A 12273-nucleotide genomic window follows, 5' to 3' on the forward strand; every position below is an offset into this window, starting at 1 on the left:
ATTTAAATGTTAATCTAAATTGCTGCACTTGCGAAAGAAAGAATGATGAGCTTACAGCGTTAAATTTATTATATATACAACTTCCGTGACATTCTCGTTGGTCAATTTAGATCATCACACATGTCGACATCTCAGAGAATAGGAGAGCAGTGCAATCAAAATACAAGTTGTCCTCGACTCGCACCATAGATCCGTTCTTAAACCATCGAGTAAGTCAAATTTCTGTGTAAGCCGAAACACCATAAAGAAAGAACTCTAAACGCCCTGTACTGTAAAGTATTGTACATTGCTTTTTGAAATGCATCAAATGACATAACAAAGCACTAATTAAAGGAAAAAAAACCTTACCACATGAAGTAAATATTATTTTAAAAAAAAGAGAGAACACTTTCTCGCCTTATTCTTAAGCTTGATGAGCATACTAGAAAGGATGTTGCTGGGGATGGAGAGAGAGGTTTATTGTAGAGAAGTTACCGGAGAAACTGGGGCAGGTGAGTCAAGATTTTTTGGAAGTGAAACAGATGATGGTGGTGAAGCTGGGAGAGGCGAGCCTAGAAGTGAAGGTGAACCTATGGTGGTGGCGAAGAAGCTGAGGCAGATGAGAGTGTAGGAGAAGCAGAACCTACAGGAGGTGATGGAAAAGTGGGAGATTCAAAAGAAGCAGCTGAAGTGGATGGCAAAGGCTCTCTAGTAAAGAAGGCAGGTCTCTCTACTTTCTTAAAATATCTATCCAGGTTAGACTGGACAGATATGATTCGCTTCTCATCCAAGATCATTCACTTGGCTTTATTTACAAGTGCAGTTTCTAAGTAAGAGCATAAGCCAATCAAATTAATTCTTTTACAGCATGTTGGATCAGATTTTTCACATCCATTTGTAACACTTTTCAAATATCTTTAACTGCTGTTTTTGTTTTTGTTTGTTTTCGTAACAAATTTTATTAGAATGATATCGCGGAAAAATGGATACGACTCGTTTGTTGGTAGGTCATAAATGATTGTGATGCAAATAAAGAGTTTTATTATATCAATTATAATTTCCTAGTATAAGTTTAGTCATGAAATGATGATAAATAAGTGCATGATTGATATTATGCCACTATAAATGTTTTTACGAGTTTTATAAAATCATACAAACTTTTATAGTTTTAGCACGATTAATGGTTAAGTACGGATTTGATATGTTTGATGACATTTGCTGGGGGTTTCTTTTATTAGAGTTTTACCAAGTATCATTGTATTATGAGCACGTTTAGATATATTTAACAAAAGTTTAAAAATTTCGGAATGTTGTACTGATTTCCCAGGGTTACTGACGCGCATTGACAAAAACGGCCAGGGTTCAAAGGGTTAGTTTTTTACAACTTTTATGGGTTGGTACGTCGTAACGGCGAAACGGTGTAAGTCGAGACCATCGTAAACCGAGGACCCCTGTATACAGATTTCTCAAAGTGTGTCAGTATCTCGTGTGTCTGCATTCCGGCTATAGCTATTAAAGTTTTAGAATAAATAATCTGTACCGAAAAAGAATTGATCTCTGACCCTACCGGTCCCCAATTTGATACCCTACCCATTAGGCCACAGAGATGAAGTTCTTCACTTGCCGATATAAGTCGCTATATAGGAGCAAACACCCAACGACTTTGCATACCACCCAGGGTGATTGCGTAAGAAAGTGATTGTCATAAGTTAGCTTACTAAAATTTTTCATTGGCAATTTGTGAGGTTAATAGCAAGTAGCAGGTGGCACTCATTACTTTCCATTGTTTATAAGCTAATTGTTAATACCCGGCTTTACCCGGAAGCGCAGCTAGTTTATTCATACCTCATATAACTTATACCTCCTATAACCTTAATTCCAGATAACATAAATAATATCTGTAAAGTTTTTGCTTTGTACTACTTAAAAAGATTCCATATAACTGAAAGCGTCAAGTCAAGCGGGTTCACAATTTCTATTTGTATGTCAATCCAACTGCACTTGTGAAATAATAATGATGAGTTTATAGCATTATATCTATTATATATACAACTTACATCACATTTTAGTTTGTCATGATAGATCGTCACATGTGTTGCCAACACAGAGAACAGGATAGTCATTCAATTATTAATAAATGCAACGGCGATCATTTGGTACAGCTGTTACAGCATCGGTCCTTCAATCTGAATGTTACGAGTTGGAGTTTTGTCAACATTTTTTTTAACTTTGCTCCTTGAATACAGATAGACGACAAACAGGTAATAATGTGCTTTTATAGTGAAAATATTTTGTTTTGCTTTAGTGTAGACTTGGTAAATATTTGTTATTAGTTTTATTTTACAGAATACACTTAGCTGTTTAGAAAAAATGAGCAAACTTTGGTAAATAAACGTTGAAGATGTTTGCTCCCTATCAACTTATTGTAAAGGTTTCACAATAATGGGCCTATAAAACCAGTGAGCTTGACCAGAAAAAGAGAAAATTTGTTGATGCAATCAAAATTTGTGTGTATCAACAACTTTTCTCAGTATCATATAATGATACTGCAGTTATGATACAGTCCACAAATTAATAAAGTTACTTCTAGTTTTTTCCTTTCTGTGTAGCCAAAGTGGTGAGTTTGGAAAAATTCTGGAATGGATCGGGCCATTTACTTGTATTTCACTGTTCCTATAACGCAAGCGTTCTTGAAACAGATTATTCATGTTTTAAGAGTATACCTCCTGTAGTTTTATCTGCATAAGTAACATAAATAGCAGATAGATGATAGGTTATTACATATTACGCATGAGTTTCCTGTTTAGTATTCTCTTGTATAGGAGACAACTTTAAAGCAATTTTAGTTATTCATGCTGGTACAGTTTCTCCATAAGGCAACATTTTTCTCTGGTATTACATACTTGAGTGTAATTGATTAAGGTATTGTCAGCCTGTTGCTGCAGTCTGTGAAGTATGAAGTTTATCATTATCAAGTACCATCACAATTCCTTTAACACCTTTCAATTATATTTTTAGCCCATGTAAATCTCAATCAGTTTTTACACCAACTGCAGTGTGGTGATCACAACATAATAAAACAGTTCAGTGGCAGTGGGTGGTCTAGAGTTTACTGCCATATGGAGCACCCTGTTTGCAGCCCTTCAACGATAGCTTTGTTCCTTTAAAATTAGCATTATTACAAGCATCAAGTAGTATATGCAGAGCAATTTGTGTTAAAATTTACTCGTGAACTTCAGGCTGTCTAATTGAAAATGAACGAACGCCTGGGATATAACTGAATTAAATCTTCATTGTTGCTCCCACCAGTTTAACACTAAAATATAACAGGAGAAGACAAGACAGACAGGAGCTAGGAAAAAATAATTTAGTCTTAATTATCATCTTGCTTTGAAATGCATATAAAAATAAAATAATTTCCTGAAGCTAAGAATATACTCTACAATATTATTTACCTTTTATATTAAACCACATGAATCTTATTTTTAATGCTCGCTATTCATGAGTGTAAACAAATTTCATATCATCACCCCTTTTTCTCTCCCTCACTACACCTCTGCGATCTACTTTTTGAAGCCTTCTCCTGGAACTTGGCATCTTATTATCTTCTCAAGTGCATCAATAACAGGTTTGATATTCAATGTCATTCATGTGTTTATTTGTTAATCTTGAGCACTACTTCGTTGTATTATTGTTCATTATGGAGACCACCTGTTGACAAAGATCAGCTGTAGGCCTCAGTAAGATCAGTAGAGCGGTTCAATCCAGTTCAAACTGATTCAGCAAGCTAGTAGGGATAAAGCTTTTTGTGCAGCCTCCCTGAACTAGTAAAAGCAATGCATGCACCTATAATTTGTGTCTCACTTGGAGAAAACATCTAAGGAAGGTGACGTGTGGTCACAAAGCTAGTACAGTGATTACTGGTGGTATTGTAGAACGAACACCTAAATCTTTTGCAGAATTTCTAAAAATGTGTGATATATTTTTCTTCTGACCGAATAGTGTAACGAGGGTCTAAAATATTGCATGATTTTCTGTTCTGTATTCGACTTTCATAGTGGATCAGAACATCTGAAGTTTTTATCATTGTAAGTGATAAAAATATTTTCAAGTTGTCTACAATTAGCAAGATCTAAACTGATAAGATTGTAACATTATTTCGTTTCTACATTCAGTAGCTGCAACACTTAGTCAGAAAAACAGTGTGTAAACTCTGTTTTTATCACACGAGTTATAATTGTAATTCTTCCCATTAGTAGACAAAAGTACCAAAATTACTGTTGTTGTGTTGCCCAAAGCTTAAAAAAATGTAATTACTAGCTAGTAGAAGCTGACAAGCTTCTTGCTAACTTGTAAACATGCAAGATGGCAGAAGTGTCCAGACTCCATCTAACTCACTTACCAAGTATCCCCATCATTCTTTCAAACCATGAACCTGTAAAAATGTGACCGATAAAAACTTTGATTTTCCGTACGCATAAAATAAAAATGTTGTTAAACTTTCATCGCTGCTTTGATACATTGGGGGGTCCTATCACACAAAGCTGTCATCAGAATAAACACTTTTAACATCGCTGTCATCACTTTTAAAATTACTGTCGTCACTTATAAAATCACTGTCGTCACTTTTTTCAAATTGGTAACCAAAATAACCTATTTCTTCACATTTGTTATTTTAATACAAATATCCATTCTGGTGGCACTGGGTTGCGTTAAAAACCTGAAACTTGTTCAGCTTGAACTTCTGCTAATCAAAAGCATGGTTCAACCAGCGACTTTCACAAACTTATGAGTGATGTTTGGAAGCATTACTGATTACTCCGCAAAGAGTGGCAGGTTTCTTAGGTTTTAGGGCTAAAAATTGCAACTGCCTAAATTGCGCTATTGTTGGTGTATTTAACATTTGAACACAATGGCTAAAAATAGTTTCTTTTTTTAAGTGAAATGAAACAGGTAAAATTAAGAATGTTTTAAATGATTGGTAACGCATGATACCATGTTAATTGAACAAGAAAGCAAAATTTTAGCAGATATTTTTACTAGGTTAGCAAGTTTAACAGTTTTCTTTTTATCAGCAACAGTTTTGTGGTACATGTAGTTAGAGTTTCCATCTTTAGCGTAATCATGTCAGTTGCATCGTATTCACTATAGTGAATCGCCATGATACTTTTTTTGGGTGCCGCGTTATGCTTAAGGCGTTAATGCGTTATGTTTAAAAGTTGCTAGAATCTCGCCCGCTAACCAACAATAACGCAACCTACATGTAAGTAGTTACATCATGTGTTCTACGTTGAATTGCATTGGTACTTTTATTGTGTGTCCTAATACATTTCTTGAACTTTACTAATTGCTAAAGCTGCTAAAATCGTGTTCGCTAATAATTTGTTTAGCCAGTTAAAACCGTTTCGTCGGCGAATTTGGTGGGCATGCACAGCTAAGATAAATCTGGGAATTTCAAGCCAATAACTCTGTGTTTTTCATTCATTTCGTGATTTCGGTCAGAAATCAGAATCAACGAAAAGTTTGTTACGTCTAGTACCTTTAGTAATTCTACTTAAACAATCATCGTCACCTCGTAAACGTGACCTACAATGATGGTCATCTCGTCTGTCACTTTCCAATTATCCCTGCCATCGGGTCACCAAAATCGTCATTGTGTTGTGAATGTTTCTTTCCTGTTACTAACTTGTGTCAGTGCATCATGCTAGGCATGAGCGCTTTTAATGTCTTCAAGTAGCTGTAGCGAGCATTTGGATTCTATTTGTCTTCAAAAATCACAAATTTTCTTGGAAACAAACTGGAGCCTGCCTTCTTTTTGACATACTCAGAATCATGATCACAGGCCATGTTTCACATGCCTGGTCTAGCATATGCTAAAACTGAAAGAGAAACTGCTATCCATTCATTGACTCAGTTTTGTCCCATGAGCAACACAACCATTCAATATTTGTAGATGAATGAGCTAATCCATGTAGAGCACATTGGAGTTGTGTACTCATTGGTAGCTCCTACTCCATTCAAAGAAAGCAACTTGTAACACCTGGTTGGCTTCCTGTGTGGTAATAGCTTTATAACTGGCAGTTTATATTCATTGCTAGAGGAGATTGGAAAGGGCATGAGTTGGACGTTTTGAAGTTGTCACAATAAAGAAATACTATATCAAATATCCATATTTTACATATTTTTAATAAATAGTACACTGTGTAACCATAGTAACGATTGCTCACCGCTGTTTTTAACCTTTGTTACTGCTCAAAGATAATGTTAAATAATCTTTATTTGTGATCTGAACACTTTCCCCCTTTCGCAAAGTTTGTTTTCTGCTTAAAACCATTTGTTGACTTTTATAAGGCGCATATACTGCACAGCTGCCAAATACTGTTTTAAAAAGATGCGATAAAAAAACTTTTCAAGACTTTATACAATAACAACTTCTCCATATTTAGACTTGTGTTAAAAATAGGATTGTGACAAATATAGAAATTACAAATGGGCATTGATAAGTACTCACCGGTGCTTAGATTTCAAATGCATTGCAGTGGCAGTAAGTTTTGCTTGGATATCTATGCATTAGATCTATGCACTATCTATGTAGTTGTATTAGCAGCACTTTAGCAACAGTAAAAGACTCACTTATTTTCTAACATACTCAGAAATTTATGCGAGGCTAGATTGAATCATCCAACAGACCAGGTCCAGCCTACAGGCCATGTTTCACATGTCTGGTTTAGCTAGCCTATGCTGAAACTAAAAGAAAACCTGATGTCCATTCAGTGTATTACCTTTTTTCTGCAAGCAGTGAAAACCATTCAATATTTGTAGATAAATGAGCTACTCCCAGTGGTTCACATTAGAGTTGTATACTCTTTGTTAATTTAAGTGAAAAGCCTTTAAGTGAAAAGGCTTGTTACACCTGGGTAGGCTACTTGAGTGGTAATAGCTTTACAACTGTCAGTTTACATTCATCACACGAGGAGAGTGGAGAGAGCTAGAGTTGTATGTAGAGAGCTGGATATCTACTTTTGTTATGTTGAGAATCTATGTACAACCTTTCATATGAGCAATTCATAAATTTATAGAATTGACTGAGATTTTCAACTTGCACCGTTAGGAATTACCGACATAACAATTTGATGAGATAACAACTTATCTATAACTAGCATTAGGGCTGGTGTCATCTGGAATTTCAATCATTTTTAATCAGATGGTCTGCAGTGTGTGTAGATTTTCAATGCGAATTGCTACAGTGCTTTTAAAAATGACTTTTATTCATTAAGCTTATGTTTTGATGTCCAAAGCCTCTGTACATTTTAAACTGCAGCAACAGTCGTTTTTGTACTAGTTCTTTAGCAGTGTCAAGCTCAGGAACTTGGGCTCAATAATAAAACATTTACAGTTTTATTCGCAACGGAACTTCCTTACTTCGACTAATTTGTAACAAGCTCTATATTAACAATAAAGTGGTAATATAGAATAATGTAAAAGTTGAATTTACTTTAAATATTCATTAAAATGTCTCGACGTGTAATAGACTCACGTGATTAATAAACTAAATATTGTGTCCTGCGTACATTACTCACTAATAATATAAAGTTAACTGTTCACTGTCATTTCTGGCTGGCAAACTATTCCGTTATTGGATAAGTTATATTTGCTTCAGCCAATCAAGAGGCAGATTGTTGAATAAGAGGCGGATACATTTTCAAGCTATAAAAGACGTGGATCAGCCAGCAATCTTATCACCTACAGAGCACCTACAGGTAAGTACAACTTCTCTGTTATATTACCATCTGTTGATATTATACTTACTGGGAATAATACAGTAGATGAGGAAAAACACGGAGTCAGTGAGATTATAATACAACTCTGACCTCCTGAGACTATCACTCTCCACTCTGAGAAGACTCGTAGACTCTATCCTCTAGTGAGGTTAAGTTAAGGTCAGGAGGCTTTGGTTTCATTCCTCAGTCATTTTTGTACCTGCAAACATTTCCTACTGTAAATATGTCATGTGTCTCTTATGAATAGAATGAGGAGCTCTGAAACTGGAGTTTTTAGCTGCTTCTCTTGCCTTTATTTTGGTCAGAATCAGCTGCAGGTCACTGATTGTATTTAGTTGACAGTTTTATAGGAAACTAGTGTTTAAAGTAGGAGACTATAAATTTTATTGCAGTCTCCTGTTTTTCCATGTTTAATATTTGAATGAGTTCATTTCCATTAGGTGAACACATGAAAGAGCAAATAGCAGAAGTGTTGATGCTTGATTTGCCAGCTCGGAGTATCACATTCCTAGTCTCCTTTTTATACTTTGTGAATATCCAAAGTTCACCTGCAGCACCTCTGTTATGGTTGGCAGCTTTATAAGTCATCATCACACCCAGAGTCAGCAGTTGAGTCACAATTTGTCTTCATACTTCTCTGTCATATTTTACTGTGTGGAGTATTTTACAGGAGACAATGGAACAGTGGATTAGGGAGTACATTAAAGTTAGTGGAGCTCCTGATATTACCTCTCTTAGGGCTGCTCTAACAACCACCCTTCCTGATCAGCTACTTCAACTTATACTAACTATCAGAAAAAGTAAGTCGCACACAGCTCTGCTATTGGCTATCTTCCAAGGCCACCGTGAAGTAGCTCATCTGTTACTCACTCCATTGAGAGGAATAGCAGATGAGTTGCTGCTTGAGAAGGATGAGGATGGACGTACAGCTCTGTACTGGGCTGCATTGAAGAGAGATAGATATTTAGTAGAGCTGTTGCTTCATACTGTATCATCTGGTAAAAAGAATAGGCTGATAGCTGAAGAGGATGGTAAGGGTTTCACAGCTCTAACATGGGCTGCATGTAGTGGATATACAGAGTTAGTAGAGAATCTACTGATCAGTCTGTCAGTAGAGCAACGAGTCTCCCTGCTCAACGTAAAGACTATCAACCTACACACAGCACTGCACATAGCAGCCTGCATGGGACACACATCAACCCTACAGTCAATGCTGACCTCCATCCCTCCTAATAAAGTTTCTGCTCTCCTCAGTATAAAGGACAGAAACAGTAGAACTCCTCTGGACGAAGCAGAGTATGAGGGAAACAAAGAGACAGTAGAGTTCCTTAAGAGCTGGCAGCAGCCAGTATTAGCAGGTAGGATTATTATACAGTGTAATACCAGCTACTCACTTGTACTACTCTATTGCATAACTCTCTGCTTGGCCCCAGGGTATCTTTGTAAACATACCCTGGGGAATTCCATCTGCATTTTTTTGCATATAGACTGCAATGGGCTGTAGAAGCAGTTCAGCTGTCTCTGTATCAAATGTGGCAGACTGTGTCGGACTGCATGAGTTTGTAGCTGCTGGCTGTAACACTGTGAGATGAGGTGGAGGCCTCCTATTGGTCAGAACTAGTATTTTATTATAATTATTATTGAGAGTTGGAATCCTGTATGAAGCAATATTTAACCTTTAACTGCGGCTTCTGACAGACAGACACAGTTTTTATTATAGTAAAGATTTTTTCCTATAGAGCATTTCTTGCTCTTGCTTAAATAGCATGAAGTTACGTCATTGTATTGTACATAATGCTTGGCTGCACTGTCGTTTACGATGAAGCTAATGAGGAGAAGGTGACAAAATTACATTTATTTTTACCTAAAAACCTTCTTGGATACATAATCCAGTAAGCCAAAGCAATTCAGTGATAATATCTGATAACCACCATAGATTAAAACTATAAAAGTTATGAAATGTTGCACACAAATCATGAACCATCAAGGCTTTATTTGCCACGCCCTCTCCTATCCCCCTTCTCTCTTTTCCCCTTCCCCTTCTCTTAAGAAGAAGGGGGAAGGGGAACACACAGGAGAGGGAGGTACATTGTACCCCCATCTCCTTTTCCTCTTCTTTCTTTTCCTCTTCTCACTTCTTCTTGGGAGAAGAGGGAAGGCAAAAAGAGAGAAGGGGGAAAGGAGAGGGCGTGGCAAATAAAGCCCTGATGGCTCATGATTTGTGTGCAACATGTCATAACTTTTATAGTTTTAATCTATGGTGGTTGTCAGATATTATCACAAAATTGCTTTGGCTTACTGGATTATGTATCCAAGAAGGTTTTTAGGTGAAAATAAATGTAATTTTGTCACCTTCTCCTCATTAGCTCCATCGTAAACAACAGTGCAGCCAAGCATTAGGTACAATACAATGATGTAACTTCATGCTATTTATGTCTGACAAGGCAACCAATGAGAATAGCTATTATTGGCCAATCTAGGTTTATATATCTATGGTTGTCACAGTGACACTAGCTTTTTCTCCACATGTACCTGAGGCTATACTGGGTAGTGGAGTATAGTCTTCATTTGTATGAAATGATCTGTCTGTTGATTGGATTGAAGTATTTTTTTTTACTCTGTTGGAGCCCATGCTGCTCCCACTTTTTGGAGGTTTGCTACCCTTCATGAAGTTGACATACACAAAACAAAAGGTAAGCATAGGATAAGATTACGTTGAAGGCTAAAGTCTACGGATCTTGAAATGTAAACTTTTTCCCACAAATTGGATTGAATCAAAGAATTTGTTAATTTTTTTTATAGTATTTATTAAGTCTTTTTTTACAATTTTTAGCACATGCTGCTGCTACTGACAAGACAATTGCTTCCCTCCAGGAAGCTGACAGACAAAACAGAAGGTGAGTGTAGAATAAGATTACATTTATTTTATAGTTTATGCTGCTGCTGATGAAACAATCCATAATCCAGTAATAGCAGTATATGAGCCGTGATTAAATTGCCGTTTTAGAGTTGGCCAATCAGAAGGAAGAGTTAGTAGAGTCTCAGCTACAGATTGCAGCTCTTCAGGAAGAAAACAGTCAGATGAAAACAGGTGAGTTTTTAATTTCAGTAAAACTGGATTTACTTGTCATATATTACATATGGATGACATTTTTACACTTCCTTCGTATGTAGTTCCTGATATGTATGCACTATCACTAGAGTTCAGTTTTGTTCCTGCCCAAACGTGTGCAGCTAGTGCTCTATAAATAGCTTAGGATGAGTCATCCCCCTATCTTTTGGCTTACTTACCAGCTGGTCAGCTGACCTTGTTCAGTGTTGAGTTGGCTAGTGTTAACTCTGGTTCAGTTGCTAATAATGCTGTCTAATTGTAATGTTACATTTGCTTAGTGCTTCTTATTGTAAGACGTAACAGTACCAGTACACGAGCCCTAATTCTATTGTTGTTGTAGCATTGGCCACTCAAAGAGAAGAGTCTCAGCTGCAGATTGTAGCCTTGCAGGAAGCGGATAATCGCAAGACTGCAGGTAAAGTTTTTACTCACAGCTCAACTAGTGTTTGAATTTTAATTTTCACATATTTACTGTTCATCAGTAATAACACTTGCATTTACCTTCATGGGTAGTTTGTCTTGCTAGTTATTAACTTATAAGAAATGGATATGATGAGTATTGTTTCATCACTGCTATTGGCTGGTCAACAATTAATGCTATTGGTTAACTATCACTCATTGTTCAATTGAGCAAATCACTCAAAATTGGTTGCTATGAACAGGTGAATCCATGGCTAAATTTTATTGCTTGGCTCAATAGATTAAACTTCAGTTAGTACAAATCCAAACCATCTCTTGTAAACCTACCTCTAGTCTGAAGGATGGTTTACACAAGGAGATTGTGTGGTGGTTCAATTCTCATTGGTAGAGAGGGATTCTATAATTGCTTATGATAAACACTGAATATCTGTTCCTTTAGATATGGCTGCCATGATGGAGAGACTTGACAGACTATGTACTCCCATTGATACAGACGAGACAGGAGACCAGCTTCACGATCCTCAGGGCTGATATCTTCCTCTTTGTTTAATTGAAATCACTTGTAGTTCTTGTTTAATATTTATAATTAAATACAATTTTATATTTATATTTGATACATTATTTCCTCTCTAATCACCTAGCAGTGATTCTTATGAACACACATGTCCATCATTGAACTGCACTCATGCTATATAATTCCACCTGCATAGCTTGGCAAAGTCTCAATTTTTTTAGACCAGCAAATCTTGTAGACTGGCATAGATTAACAGATGGTAATCCTACTTAATGTGAACCCTTCAATGCTTTAGAACTGGTCTCACTGCTGCAGCTGGCCATCTCTTCTGATATTAAATATGAACAGTCCCTTAGCATTGATAAGAAAGTGGCTAACAGGAACAGCAATAATTATCTAATGATAAGGTAGACCATCTAAATTGCAGTTAAATTAATCTCTAATAGCCAAATATGGGGCATTATTAT

General features: G+C 36.4%; 1 protein-coding gene and 1 long non-coding RNA gene across 2 annotated transcripts; both read left to right on the forward strand.

Annotated features, from left to right (window-relative positions):
• Positions 1-442: 442 nt before the first annotated feature.
• On the forward strand, positions 443-10661 carry LOC137398309 (serine/threonine-protein phosphatase 6 regulatory ankyrin repeat subunit C-like). The gene is made up of 6 exons (XM_068084416.1): positions 443-491; positions 587-734; positions 7640-7739; positions 8431-9118; positions 10388-10453; positions 10594-10661. Exons 1-6 carry the CDS (start codon positions 443-445, stop codon positions 10659-10661), a joined length of 1119 nt encoding a protein of 372 aa, XP_067940517.1.
• A 104-nt stretch (positions 10662-10765) lies between these two features.
• On the forward strand, positions 10766-11852 carry LOC137398979 (uncharacterized). Its single transcript, XR_010979091.1, has 3 exons — positions 10766-10851; positions 11213-11287; positions 11732-11852. It is a non-coding gene; the product is annotated as an uncharacterized lncRNA (long non-coding RNA).
• The last annotated feature ends 421 nt before the right edge of the window (positions 11853-12273 follow it).

Source organism: Watersipora subatra, chromosome 6 (assembly GCF_963576615.1).
Source record: "Watersipora subatra chromosome 6, tzWatSuba1.1, whole genome shotgun sequence".
NCBI classification, from domain to species: domain Eukaryota; kingdom Metazoa; phylum Bryozoa; class Gymnolaemata; order Cheilostomatida; family Watersiporidae; genus Watersipora; species Watersipora subatra.

What these genes read in the sequence shown, in the direction of transcription:
- LOC137398309 (XM_068084416.1), top strand. Translation starts at nt 443, where the DNA reads ATGGAGAGAGAGGTTTATTGTAGAGAAGTTACCGGAGAAACTGGGGCA. An exon ending in TTCTTAAAATATCTATCCAG is followed by an intron (nt 735 to 7,639) that starts GTTAGACTGGAC and finishes TATTTGCTTCAG; the next exon opens with CCAATCAAGAGGCAGATTGT. An exon ending in CACCTACAGAGCACCTACAG is followed by an intron (nt 7,740 to 8,430) that starts GTAAGTACAACT and finishes AGTATTTTACAG; the next exon opens with GAGACAATGGAACAGTGGAT.